The following is an 11,039-nucleotide window of genomic DNA, read 5'->3' as shown; positions in this document are numbered from 1 at the left end:
TCAAATCCTCCAGTTGACCTTTGTATTTCTGTAGCTGGGCTGTACAGTCCGAATCAGACGGATGTAACTCAAGCGACTTGGACATAGCCTGCATCTCTTCCTGATTGTAAATCTATCTCTGGACAACCCAACGGTGCTCAATACCGGTTCGACAATGTCATGGCATAATTTCGGCATTCCATTAGTGTTATATTCAGGCGAGTTCCAAAAGAACGAAGAGCGGAACATTTGAAGTAACTCAAAGTTTCCATCATTCTGCAGCTGAGTCTCTAGCCATTCCGCGCCTGCCATATCTCGGAAAGCTACAGCTGATATGAAATGGATAATCGCTCTCTTGTCGACCAGGCTAAAATCCGTCTGAAGCGGCTCCAAGAGCTTCCGTAGGTCTTTGGTGTTTTCAAGCTTGCGGATCCATTCGATCTTGGAGAGAGACCTTTTATCCTCGAAGAGCTTAGAGAAGAAGTGGCAAGGCATGGCCTCTTGTGTGCTAAGATAGAAAGCGTATGGGTAGATTAGCTTCTAAGAACTCCAGCATAGCAATATTTATACACGCAAATTGTGGCTATCATGTTTGAGTACTAATAACCATACTTCTGGTTATATGGATCAACTCGAACCTTGTAAAAAAGCGCAGGGGAGAAAATAAAAGATGTCAAGAACCAATTTTCCATTCCTATCAACCCTTGTGGTCTCTTGAATGACCAGGCAGTAGCCGGAGTGGTTCTGTGGAAACGCTGGATTGTACTTCTTAGGTCGATTTATTCTCATATCCTGTCATGGCATGTTGGAAAAAGAGAGATTTGGAAGCCACAAGAAAGCACTATTTGGGTCTAGGCAACATGTGACTGCTTAGTTCTGTTTCCACCAGAAATTCTTCTTCTAACATCTATCTATCTGGTATCTTCTAAGTAGAAAAAGACAAGACTCATATACCACAAAATCCAGGACTAAGACATTGGTAATGCTCTATGGATTCCAATTCTATCTTGATGGGATCTCCTTTCTTCCCTGGATTTGTTCTCATTCCAAGGGCTTGATTACCACACAGACTGGATTGCAGTCTCTTTGAAGACCAGCTATTGATACATACAATCTCTGGAACTAGTAGGTAAGAGAAACAGGATTATTATAGAAAATTTGATTGGATTGGATTGCGCTGACTTCTATCTTCATGACTATTAGGACTTAAGAGAGCAGCTGCCGACTTTACAGCCATAACCTTGTCTATCCAGCGCATTATAAACGAACATGAGATACCTGTCGAAAAGCCGTCTTGGAGAAGTCCTAAGTCAATTCGATATTCCTCAGAGCTAGGTCCTAAAGAATATACCACTGCAGGACTGAGAACTAGTGCTAGTTAAATAGCAGCCGGCTACAAAAGAACTCGCAAAAGACCTACCTACCAATGCTGAATGTTTACAGTCCTGATCAAGCCTCTGATTAATCATTATATAGTTAATTCTTACAGGGTATAAGTGTACAGCAGGTAAACCAGTTTACAAATGCTGATGTCCTTGCTTACTGCACCTAGATAAGCACTAGTTACGCATTGCTTATGGTTCTATTGAGAAATTAGAAATTACTCAGCTAATTGGAATATAGATATATGTCTTATAACTATACTTGAAGGTCTAACTCTTGGTAATAGCTGGTCAGTAGTATGTCCTTTGATAATATCATTATAAGCGAATGACTTGACAGTCCTTTAAGTCTTTAGATTAACAATAATCACTCATAATCAGGCCCCCAATATTTACATATCTTACTCTGTTCTCTGTGCTCCTCTGGTACTACTAATCATGCATATGCTGATTACTACTAGTTAGTAGGTTGACTCCAATCGGAGGAAATAGAGGGTTATGCTGTGCCATACTTAGTACTTACGTGTCGAGTCACCCGGGTATAGTAGGTAGTGTTACCTGAGACTATGAGTATGAAGTTCATAGTAGGATATTCATAATAGTACTCCTCTATTATTCCGTCTAATTTTCGTCAAAAAGTAGTTTAAATGTTTAGTGCTTACACTGAACGACTGTCAATCAGTGTTGATTTCTTTCTTATCCGTATCTAATACGGTCCTTATCCGTATCGAATACGCGAGAAAACTGGATGCGGGGGTAAGCGAGAATGCTAAACTCCAATAGGGATAGCGTGTAAGCGGGGCATCTATACTCCGAATACGCTGGATACGCAGCCAATCAAAGCTTGCAAACCAGCAACTGCCTGTTTGAGCCATTACGCAGTTCGCCCGAGTCCTGAGGCTTCTCCGTAGGTCGAACGGAGAAGTGAGAAGAACTTGTATCCAGTCACTGAGACAGTCTCGGAAGATGGCCATTCCGTGTTCAGCCTATTTACTCTCTACTAAGTACATACTGAGTACTCTCTACTCTATTTGTACCCACCAATTCCTCCTATCCCTGTTCGGATGCACGCCATTCCGTGATCCGTTTCTCTGGTGGATCGGGATCGGCTAGACGCGTTGACTCGCTGTCAATTTTCTATCTCTTTGGTGGTACCTTGCTAGTACTTATTCTGACCTTCTGTCTTCGTTTGAGTTGCTCGTCATTGTTTCCAGGGTTCTTCGTCCGTTGTTTTTGTCCGCTGGTTGCCTGCTTGTCGCCTCTTGGGACTCGATGGACGGGGGGTTTTGTATCATATAATAGAGCTGTGAGTGTCTCAGTAACTCGTCCGGGGTATCCGTTATCTAGTATCGCGGACGAAGACTTTATTGCTGACTCTTGCCTTCACTTTCTAGTCTCTTACTTATTGTCGTTGATGGATAGAAGAAAATGGGTGTCCAGGAAGAACCCCTGAGTACGCTCACCACACCCGCTGGTGAAAAGGCGGAGAGTTCAGACACCGCGCAGGCGGATTCGGACGACGGTATTGACCAGACGGCCAACGAGGAGATCATCGGTTTGGCACGTCGCATGTCACAGCTCTCGCGTCAGAACAGTCATTACTCCACCAAGAGAGGTGCCGACGAGCTGCCGAACCCGTTCCTCGACCGCGAAGCCGACCCGGAGCTGAACCCGCAGTCGGACCAGTTCGTTTCGCGAAAATGGCTGAAGAACATGCTCGATCTGACCTCGCGCGACCCGGAGCGGTTCCCCCGCCGGGCGGCGGGCGTCTCCTTTCGCAACCTCAGCGCCTACGGCTACGGAACCGCGGCTGACTACCAGATGGACGTGGCCAACCTGTGGCTGAAGGCGGGCGGGTGGTTCCGTGGCGTGCTCGGCCAGCGCAAGAAGGTCCGGATTGATATCTTACGGGACTTTGAGGGACTGGTCGAGAGCGGCGAGTTATGTGTGGTGTTGGGGCGTCCGGGGAGGTCGGTCAAGGCTCCAAAACCGAAAGGATAAACTCGATTATGAAACTACGAGCTAACATATGGCATTTAGTGGCTGCTCGACCTTCTTAAAGACCATTGCCGGTGAAACTCACGGTCTGTGGCTTGATGAAGGCCACGACATCCAGTACCAGGGAATCTCGTGGGAGGAGATGCACTCGCGTTTCCGCGGTGAGGTCATTTACCAGGCTGAGACCGAAATTCATTTCCCTCAGCTCACTGCAGGCGAGACCTTGTTATTCGCCGCCCAGGCCCGCACCCCGGCGAACCGTATTCCTGGCGTGACGCGCGAGCAGCATGCGCAGCACATGCGCGACGTCGTCATGGCTATGCTCGGCCTAACGCACACTATGAACACCCGCGTGGGCAACGAGTATATCCGTGGTGTGTCGGGCGGAGAGCGCAAGCGTATCAGTATCGCGGAGACTACTCTCTGCGGCAGTCCGCTACAGTGCTGGGATAACAGCACGCGAGGTCTCGATAGCTCTACCGCGTTGGAGTTCGTCAAGAACCTGCGTCTGGCGACCAAATATAGTGGCTCCACGGGCATCGTGGCCATCTATCAAGCCAGTCAAGCCATCTACGATGTATGTCCTCCTTCTGTCTCCTCACAAAAACACATCGCCTGCAGCCACTAGCAGCTACAGATACTAATATTGACATTCCTTTTGCCAGATTTTTGACAAGGTCACCGTGCTGTATGAAGGACGGCAGATCTACTTTGGGAGAGCCACGGATGCCAAACGCTTCTTCGTCGACATGGGCTTTTACTGCCCAGACCGACAGACCACGGCCGACTTCCTAACTTCATTGACGAGTCCCTCGGAGCGAGTGGTCCGCGAGGGTTTCGAGAACCTCGTTCCCCGCACACCGGACGAGTTCGCCGCCCGCTGGAAAGACAGCGCAGAACGCAAGCGGCTGCTGGCGGACATTGAGGCCTTCCAGCAACAGTACCCGCTCCACGGGGACAAATTTGACGAGTTCACCCGTTCGCGTGCCGCAGAGAAGGCTAAGGGCACCCGGGCCAAATCTCCCTATACGCTCTCCTATTGGGGTCAGGTCCAGCTGTGTCTGCGCCGTGGCTTCTGGCGACTTAAGGGTGACATGAGCATGACCCTGACGACGGTCTTTGGCAACAGTGCCATGGCCCTGATTGTCTCTAGTGTATTTTTTAACCTGGCGGACAACTCGGGAAGCTTCTTCTCCCGCGGTGCTCTACTTTTCTTCTCGATTCTCCTTAACGCCTTTGCCAGTATGCTGGAGATCCTGACGCTCTGGCAGCAGCGGCCCATTGTCGAAAAACACGACAAGTATGCGTTGTATCACCCATCTGCCGAGGCGATCAGTTCCATGCTCGTCGATATGCCAGCTAAAGTCCTTGTGGCCGTCACCTTCAACCTCATCCTGTACTTTATGACGAACCTGCGCCGCACGCCGGGCCATTTCTTTGTCTTCTTCCTGTTTTCCTTCAGCACCACACTGACCATGTCCAACATTTTCCGTTGGACGGGCGCCATCTCACGTTCCATGGCGCAGGCGATGGTCCCCTCCGGTATCGTCATGCTTATCCTCGTCATCTATACGGGTTTCACTATCCCCGTTCGCGATATGCACCCCTGGTTCCGTTGGCTCAACTACCTAAACCCAATCGCCTACGCCTTTGAAGCCCTTATGATCAACGAATTTAGCGAGCGCCGATTCCCCTGCTCCCAGTACATCCCATCTGGCCCTGGGTATGAGAATGTGCCTGCGGACTCGCGGATCTGCAACGGTGATGGTGCAGTGGCGGGTGAGAGCTACATCGACGGCGACAAGTACATCAACACAGCCTTCCAGTACTACCGGTCCCACCTGTGGCGGAACTTCGGCATCCTCGTCATCTTCTTCGTGGCCTTCCTCATCCTGTACATCATCTGTAGCGAGCTCGTTCGCGCCAAACCGTCCAAGGGCGAGATCCTAGTCTTCCCGCGCGGCAAGATCCCCGCGTTCGCGAAGCGCACCCAGGCTGACGGGGATCGTAATGACCCAGAGGCATCGTCGGTACCAACAGAGAAACAGCGCGCAAGCCAGCTACAGGAAGGAGAGGTCAGCGGAGCGATCGCCAAACAGACGTCCATCTTCCACTGGCAAGATGTCTGCTACGACATCAAGATTAAGGGTGAACCGCGGCGTATCCTGGACCATGTCGACGGGTGGGTGAAGCCGGGGACTCTGACAGCCCTGATGGGTGTCACGGGCGCAGGCAAGACGACGTTGCTAGACGTGCTGGCCAACCGGGTAACGATGGGAGTGGTGACCGGGGAGATGTTGGTGGACGGACGGCTGCGGGACGACTCGTTCCAGCGGAAGACTGGCTACGTACAGCAGCAAGACCTGCATTTGGAGATCAGCACGGTGCGTGAGGCGCTGACCTTCAGCGCGCTGCTGCGGCAGCCGTCAACGACGCCGCGGGCCGAGAAACTCGCGTACGTCGAGGAGGTGATCAAGATGCTGGGAATGGAGGAGTACGCGGAGGCGGTGGTCGGCGTCTTGGGCGAAGGATTGAACGTCGAGCAACGGAAACGGTTGACCATCGGCGTCGAGATCGCGGCCAAGCCGGACCTGTTACTCTTCTTTGACGAGCCGACTTCAGGTCTTGACAGCCAGACGGCATGGTCAATCTGTACGCTGATGCGCAAGCTGGCAGACCACGGCCAAGCCATCCTGTGTACCATCCACCAGCCGTCCGCGATCCTCATGCAGGAGTTCGACCGGCTGCTCTTCCTAGCCAAGGGCGGCAGGACCGTCTACTTTGGCGAACTGGGCGCCAACATGGAGACACTCATCAAATACTTTGAGAACAAGGGGTCTCACCCCTGTCCGCCCACCGCCAACCCGGCCGAATGGATGCTTGAGGTCATCGGCGCCGCGCCCGGATCGCACTCCGAACAGGATTGGCCTGAGGTCTGGAACCAGAGCCCGGAGCGTGATGTCGTGCGCGCTGAGCTAGCTCAGATGAAGGCCGAGCTCTCGCAGAAGCCCGTGCTGCCCGCGGAAGCTGGGTACCGCGCCTTTGCTATGCCGTTGTGGTTCCAGTTCCTGGTGTGCGTGCAGCGCGTGTTCCAGCAATACTGGCGCAGTCCGTCCTACATCTACTCCAAGATCGCCATGTGTGTTATTCCGGTAGGAAACTCTCTTCCCAATTATGTGTCCAAAACTATAAAGAATACGATAAACTGACTTTTCATAGCCCCTTTTCATTGGCTTCACATTCTGGCGAGAACCGACCAGCATCCAAGGACTGGAGAACCAGATGTTCGCCATCTTCATGCTGCTAGTCATCTTCCCAAACCTGGTGCAGCAGATGATGCCGTACTTTGTGGCGCAACGGTCGCTGTACGAGGTGCGCGAGCGGCCCTCCAAGACGTACTCGTGGGTGGCCTTTATGATGTCCAGCGTCGTGGTCGAGTTGGCCTGGAATATCCTCATGGCCGTTCCCATCTTCTTCACCTGGTACTTCCCCATCGGCCTCTACGCCAATGCTGAACCCACGCACTCCGTCACAGAGCGCGAGGGGACCATGTTCCTCCTTGTTCTCATCTTCTTGCTCTTCACATCTACCTTCAGCTCCATGATCATCGCGGGAATTGAGCAGGCCGAGCCGGCCGGTAACCTCGCCCAGCTTTTGTTCTCCATGTGCTTAATTTTCAATGGGTATGTTTTTTTTTTTTTTTTCACTTCGCTTTCACTCAATTATTGTGTGTATCATCTTCTAACAAACTATAGTGTCCTAGCGAGTCCCTCTGCCCTCCCCGGCTTCTGGATCTTCATGTACCGTCTCTCCCCCTTCACATATCTCGTGTCGGCCGTGCTTTCCACCGGCGTAGCAGGGACATCCGTCGAATGCTCGGGCATCGAAGTCCTGCACTTCGCCCCGCCTTCGGGACAAAACTGCTCGACCTACCTGGCCGAGTATATGAGCCTTGCGGGCGGACAGGTGCTGAACCCTGCTTCCACCACAGACTGCGAGTTCTGTTCCCTCTCTACGACGGATGAGTTCCTGGCCGCTGTGAACATCTATTACAGTGATCGGTGGCGCAATATCGGCATTCTTTTCGCCTTCATTGTCTTCAACTTCTTCGCCGCGTTTCTCCTGTATTGGCTTGTTCGCGTGCCGAAGAAGAGCTCCAAGAAGCAGAAGAAGGAGTAGAGAGTGGTAGTAGTAGTGGTGGTACATATCCTTCAACTTGGTATTCAGAGTACATAATAGATAGTTCGAATACCTTAAATTAATAGTATTTCGTATTTGGAACAATGCCATTCCTTTGGTCCTCCTGCTGTTTCAGTTAGGTTTGAGCAATTGAAAGTATTAGCAGGATAGACCAGAAGATCTCCAAAGCTCTCCACAAGTGTATCTTCATGCTTGCCATACTCCCCCTCAGGGGTTCCCATACTGGTGAAGGTTGTTGCAACATCAAAATCGATCCACACCACTCTCTCTGGCGCGCCGGGAACTAAAAGGAGGTTTTTTGGGGTATATATCTCGGTGGTGAACATGGGCATCGCGGATGTGTTTCATGCCCTCTATTACGTGGCGATAGCGGGTGCCCGAGTAATCCACACAGTTCAAGTTCTCTGCGTTTGGGATAATCGATGGCGAAGCGCTTGTACTTACAAGCTTCATTGCATACTTCTTCCCATCAAGTTCTATCTCAAATATGTAGAAGGCATCAATCAGAGCGTGCGATCTCCCGGCCGATGTGTACTTGGGAAGAGTCAAGGCTTAACAGATGCTGTTGGACAGAGTGCAGTTCCATCGAGTCAGTTGAATCAAGGGTGGTGTTGTGGACGAATCTAAAGTTCACGCCGCAGAAATACCGTGAGATCACGTATTAGCTTGTGGTCCATGATAGAGCGCTGGCTGGATCTGCTGATATCCTCATCTCAAACTCCAGAGGACTTATAAATCAATTGAAATGGCCGTCTAGCCGTCTCCTCAACCTGCTCATGGCCATGTAGAAGTGTAGAGCAGACGCTAGTTGCGTTGGGATCATGGTTTTGGATAGCTATACAGCTTGATGCTTGCTATTGAAGTGCCTCAGCCACCTGCTGATTGTTTATAGTCGATACCTACTATGTTGATTGCTCGGCCCTTCCCTACAGTTACCTCCCTGACAATTGAGGGATTTAACGCAGATATCAGGCTGTTTGGAAACTGGGCTAATATACAGCCTATCTATGACTAGCAGCAGCATCCTATGACCCTTCGAAGTTAAACACAATAGTTGGTAGAATCTCATTTTTTTCTTGTATCAATCGGGATACGAATATGTAGCCTAGTACCGTTATATACCACCAGTTTCTGTACAGCAATGCAGACAGATGGTCTCCATGGCATACTTATGCCGTAGAGCTGCTCGTCACGAGCACAGCAACACTCAAGTTGGGAAGCGAAAATGAAAACATCCCCCCAGAGCCTGCCGTCAGCGTTGTGGTGTTGGTGCTGACCACATTCGCCCCCCCGACCTCGTTCGCGGAGGTGGCCTCGGGGGCCGTCCGCACGGTCAGCTGGGCGGTCGTGCCTTCGTCAACGCCTTCGAAGGTAAGACCGATTGGAACATCACCCGTACTATTGTACACAGCAGCCTTGAAGATGCGTTCGTCGGTGCTGTTGTCGAGACCGGCAACGTAGTACAGTGGACCAAAACCGGTGGAAGAGTTGGCAGGGAGGGTGTTAGTGATGATGTGTTGGTTGAAGAGCTTTGAAATATCTGGATTAGAACCGAGGGTCTCGCATTATTACAAGAGATACCCACCTGGTAGACGTAGTAGCTAGTCGAGGGGGCGGTTGCGGCGGTGTCCGCGTCGTAAGCAATGAAATTTGGGGTCCATTGATAGCTGTCAATGTTGCACATGAGAGGAGCCTGTATCACCGATGAGCGCTAAGAGAACCCCAGGGATCATTCAAAATCTAAACTCACATATGTTGCCCCGATGATCTTGTCAGCGTTGCGCTCAGCACCAAGAAGATACACGGCTTCGCCCACTGATCCACTCCACCAAGGGTACATTTGGGACACGTCGGCGCCGTTGTATTCGGTGGCAGCAAGCTCGCCAAGGAGATAATGATGCTCATTAGAATACTGATCCCACTGGTTGAAAGCCTCGACGAACGCGTCCGGGGTGTCGTACATGTGGTAGTCCCCATTGGCATTCCCGGGCAGTGTCATTTCGATGGTCGAGGCAATAATGCTGATCTCGGGATATTTCTCTGTGATGGCGTCGTAGAACGCCGAGAAGCGGTAGGAAATATACGAGTCCAATCCACCATTCAAATAGTCTTCATTACCAACCTCCACGTACCGAATCGTCCATGGATCTGGGTGACCGTACTGGGCGCGAAGCGCACCATACTCAGTGTCAACTGAACCGGTCAGAAACTCCAGCTCGTCAAGAGCTTCTTGGACATAAATGTCGATTTCAGATTCAGAAACCACTGTTTCATCCAAAGCAAGACCGCTCCAGACAGCAAGGACTGTGGTATTCATGATTAGTCGGCTCATCGTCTTCTATCCAGAATGAAACCTAAAAGGAAAATATACTGACTCGGTTCGATTCCCAGATCATCACACCACTCCATGTACTCAACCAAGCCAAGGCCATCGGTCTCCTCATAATCCCAGGTGCTAGCACGGCCAGGACGGCTTGTAAGGGGGCCGATTGTATTGTTCCATATCCACCGGTCACCTACAGTCTCTCCTTCCAAGTTGTTACCGCCAGGAAAACGAAGGAATTTCTGTATGGAACGATATGAATTCTGGAACTCAACCATGAGAGCAAGCGACTCCAATCACTTACAGTACCGTATACTGCAAGAGCCTCCATCAAGTCCTTGCGCATTCCGTTTGGGCGATCGCTGTACGTTGGCGGGAAGAGGCTGATCAGATTGAAGTCGAGGGCACCTCCATCGGCTTCCTTCAAACACGACGTAAGATGCTGTACATCTTGAAGACTGAGGGTCTTCCACTTACGGCTGCGTTAAAGGTAATAGAAAAGACATTATCGGTATCGGAAGCGGGCGAAGTAGGCGTCAAAGTGAAGTTGTGCTGGACCCATGCGTCACTGACACTTTCGGAATCAATCTCAACACTGATGAGAGTGTCGCCAGCGCTAGTCTCCAGAGCAGCAGTGAAGCTTCCGTTATAGGAGCCTCGAGCCCAGAAGGAGCCTGTATAAGTTTGAGCCTGAACGTCGATGCCCCAGTACCCTGAGTTCTTAAAGCCAATGACGCTAGAGTTGCCTTTAACATTCATGGAGTAAGGGAGGGCCAATGACAGGGGATCCGCGAGAGACTGAAGGGCCAGTTCTGCTCCGTTTACAGCCTCCCATGCATCCAAGCTCGAGGGGTAGAGATCGCTGCCCTGGAACGCACGGTTCCGGATAAGCTCAGCGTAAAGACCTCCGTCCCCGGCGTGGTTGATTTCCTGCAATACATAAATTAAGTCCTATCCAGCGCGGAAAAAAACTCGATCCAAGATCACCGCAGTAGATAACAACATACATACCTCTTCCATTGCGCCATATCCAAGCATAACGGTCACGTTGCCGCCAGAAGATGCAACGGTGATCTCGACTGCATAACCGCATACAGCTAGGAAGGGTACGACAAAGATCTTGAGTAAGATCATGGTGATGGTAGTATCTGGGCAGT

At 50.9% G+C, this 11,039-nt stretch overlaps 3 protein-coding genes across 3 annotated transcripts; 1 reads left to right on the top strand and 2 right to left on the bottom strand.

Annotated features, from left to right (window-relative positions):
• Positions 1–474, bottom strand: ASPZODRAFT_142853 (hypothetical protein; the record flags this gene model as incomplete). The annotated part of the gene is made up of 1 exon (XM_022724891.1): positions 1–474. One exon carries the CDS (start codon positions 472–474, stop codon positions 1–3), a length of 474 nt encoding a protein of 157 aa, XP_022580743.1.
• Positions 475–2,316: 1,842 nt separating this feature from the next.
• On the top strand, positions 2,317–7,643 carry ASPZODRAFT_133248 (hypothetical protein). Its single transcript, XM_022723231.1, has 6 exons — positions 2,317–2,667; positions 2,756–3,331; positions 3,402–3,936; positions 4,025–6,511; positions 6,579–7,042; positions 7,115–7,643. Exons 2-6 carry the CDS (start codon positions 2,790–2,792, stop codon positions 7,536–7,538), a joined length of 4,452 nt encoding a protein of 1,483 aa, XP_022580742.1. The 5' UTR covers positions 2,317–2,667; positions 2,756–2,789; the 3' UTR covers positions 7,539–7,643.
• A 1,085-nt stretch (positions 7,644–8,728) lies between these two features.
• On the bottom strand, positions 8,729–11,016 carry ASPZODRAFT_67628 (hypothetical protein; the record flags this gene model as incomplete). The annotated part of the gene is made up of 7 exons (XM_022729480.1): positions 8,729–9,088; positions 9,145–9,252; positions 9,310–9,863; positions 9,935–10,124; positions 10,187–10,303; positions 10,360–10,812; positions 10,894–11,016. The coding sequence occupies 7 exons, from the start codon at positions 11,014–11,016 to the stop codon at positions 8,729–8,731; spliced, it is 1,905 nt and encodes a 634-aa protein (XP_022580741.1).
• Positions 11,017–11,039: the final 23 nt, after the last annotated feature.

This window comes from Penicilliopsis zonata (assembly GCF_001890105.1).
Source record: "Penicilliopsis zonata CBS 506.65 unplaced genomic scaffold ASPZOscaffold_8, whole genome shotgun sequence".
Lineage (NCBI taxonomy): Eukaryota > Fungi > Ascomycota > Eurotiomycetes > Eurotiales > Aspergillaceae > Penicilliopsis > Penicilliopsis zonata.
The sequence above is the reverse complement of the archived record's forward strand: the minus strand, read 5'-3'. Positions and strand labels throughout refer to the sequence as shown.

What these genes read in the sequence shown, in the direction of transcription:
- ASPZODRAFT_133248 (XM_022723231.1), top strand. Translation starts at nt 2,790, where the DNA reads ATGGGTGTCCAGGAAGAACCCCTGAGTACGCTCACCACACCCGCTGGT. An exon ending in GTGTTGGGGCGTCCGGGGAG is followed by an intron (nt 3,332 to 3,401) that starts GTCGGTCAAGGC and finishes TATGGCATTTAG; the next exon opens with TGGCTGCTCGACCTTCTTAA. An exon ending in ATGTGCTTAATTTTCAATGG is followed by an intron (nt 7,043 to 7,114) that starts GTATGTTTTTTT and finishes AACAAACTATAG; the next exon opens with TGTCCTAGCGAGTCCCTCTG.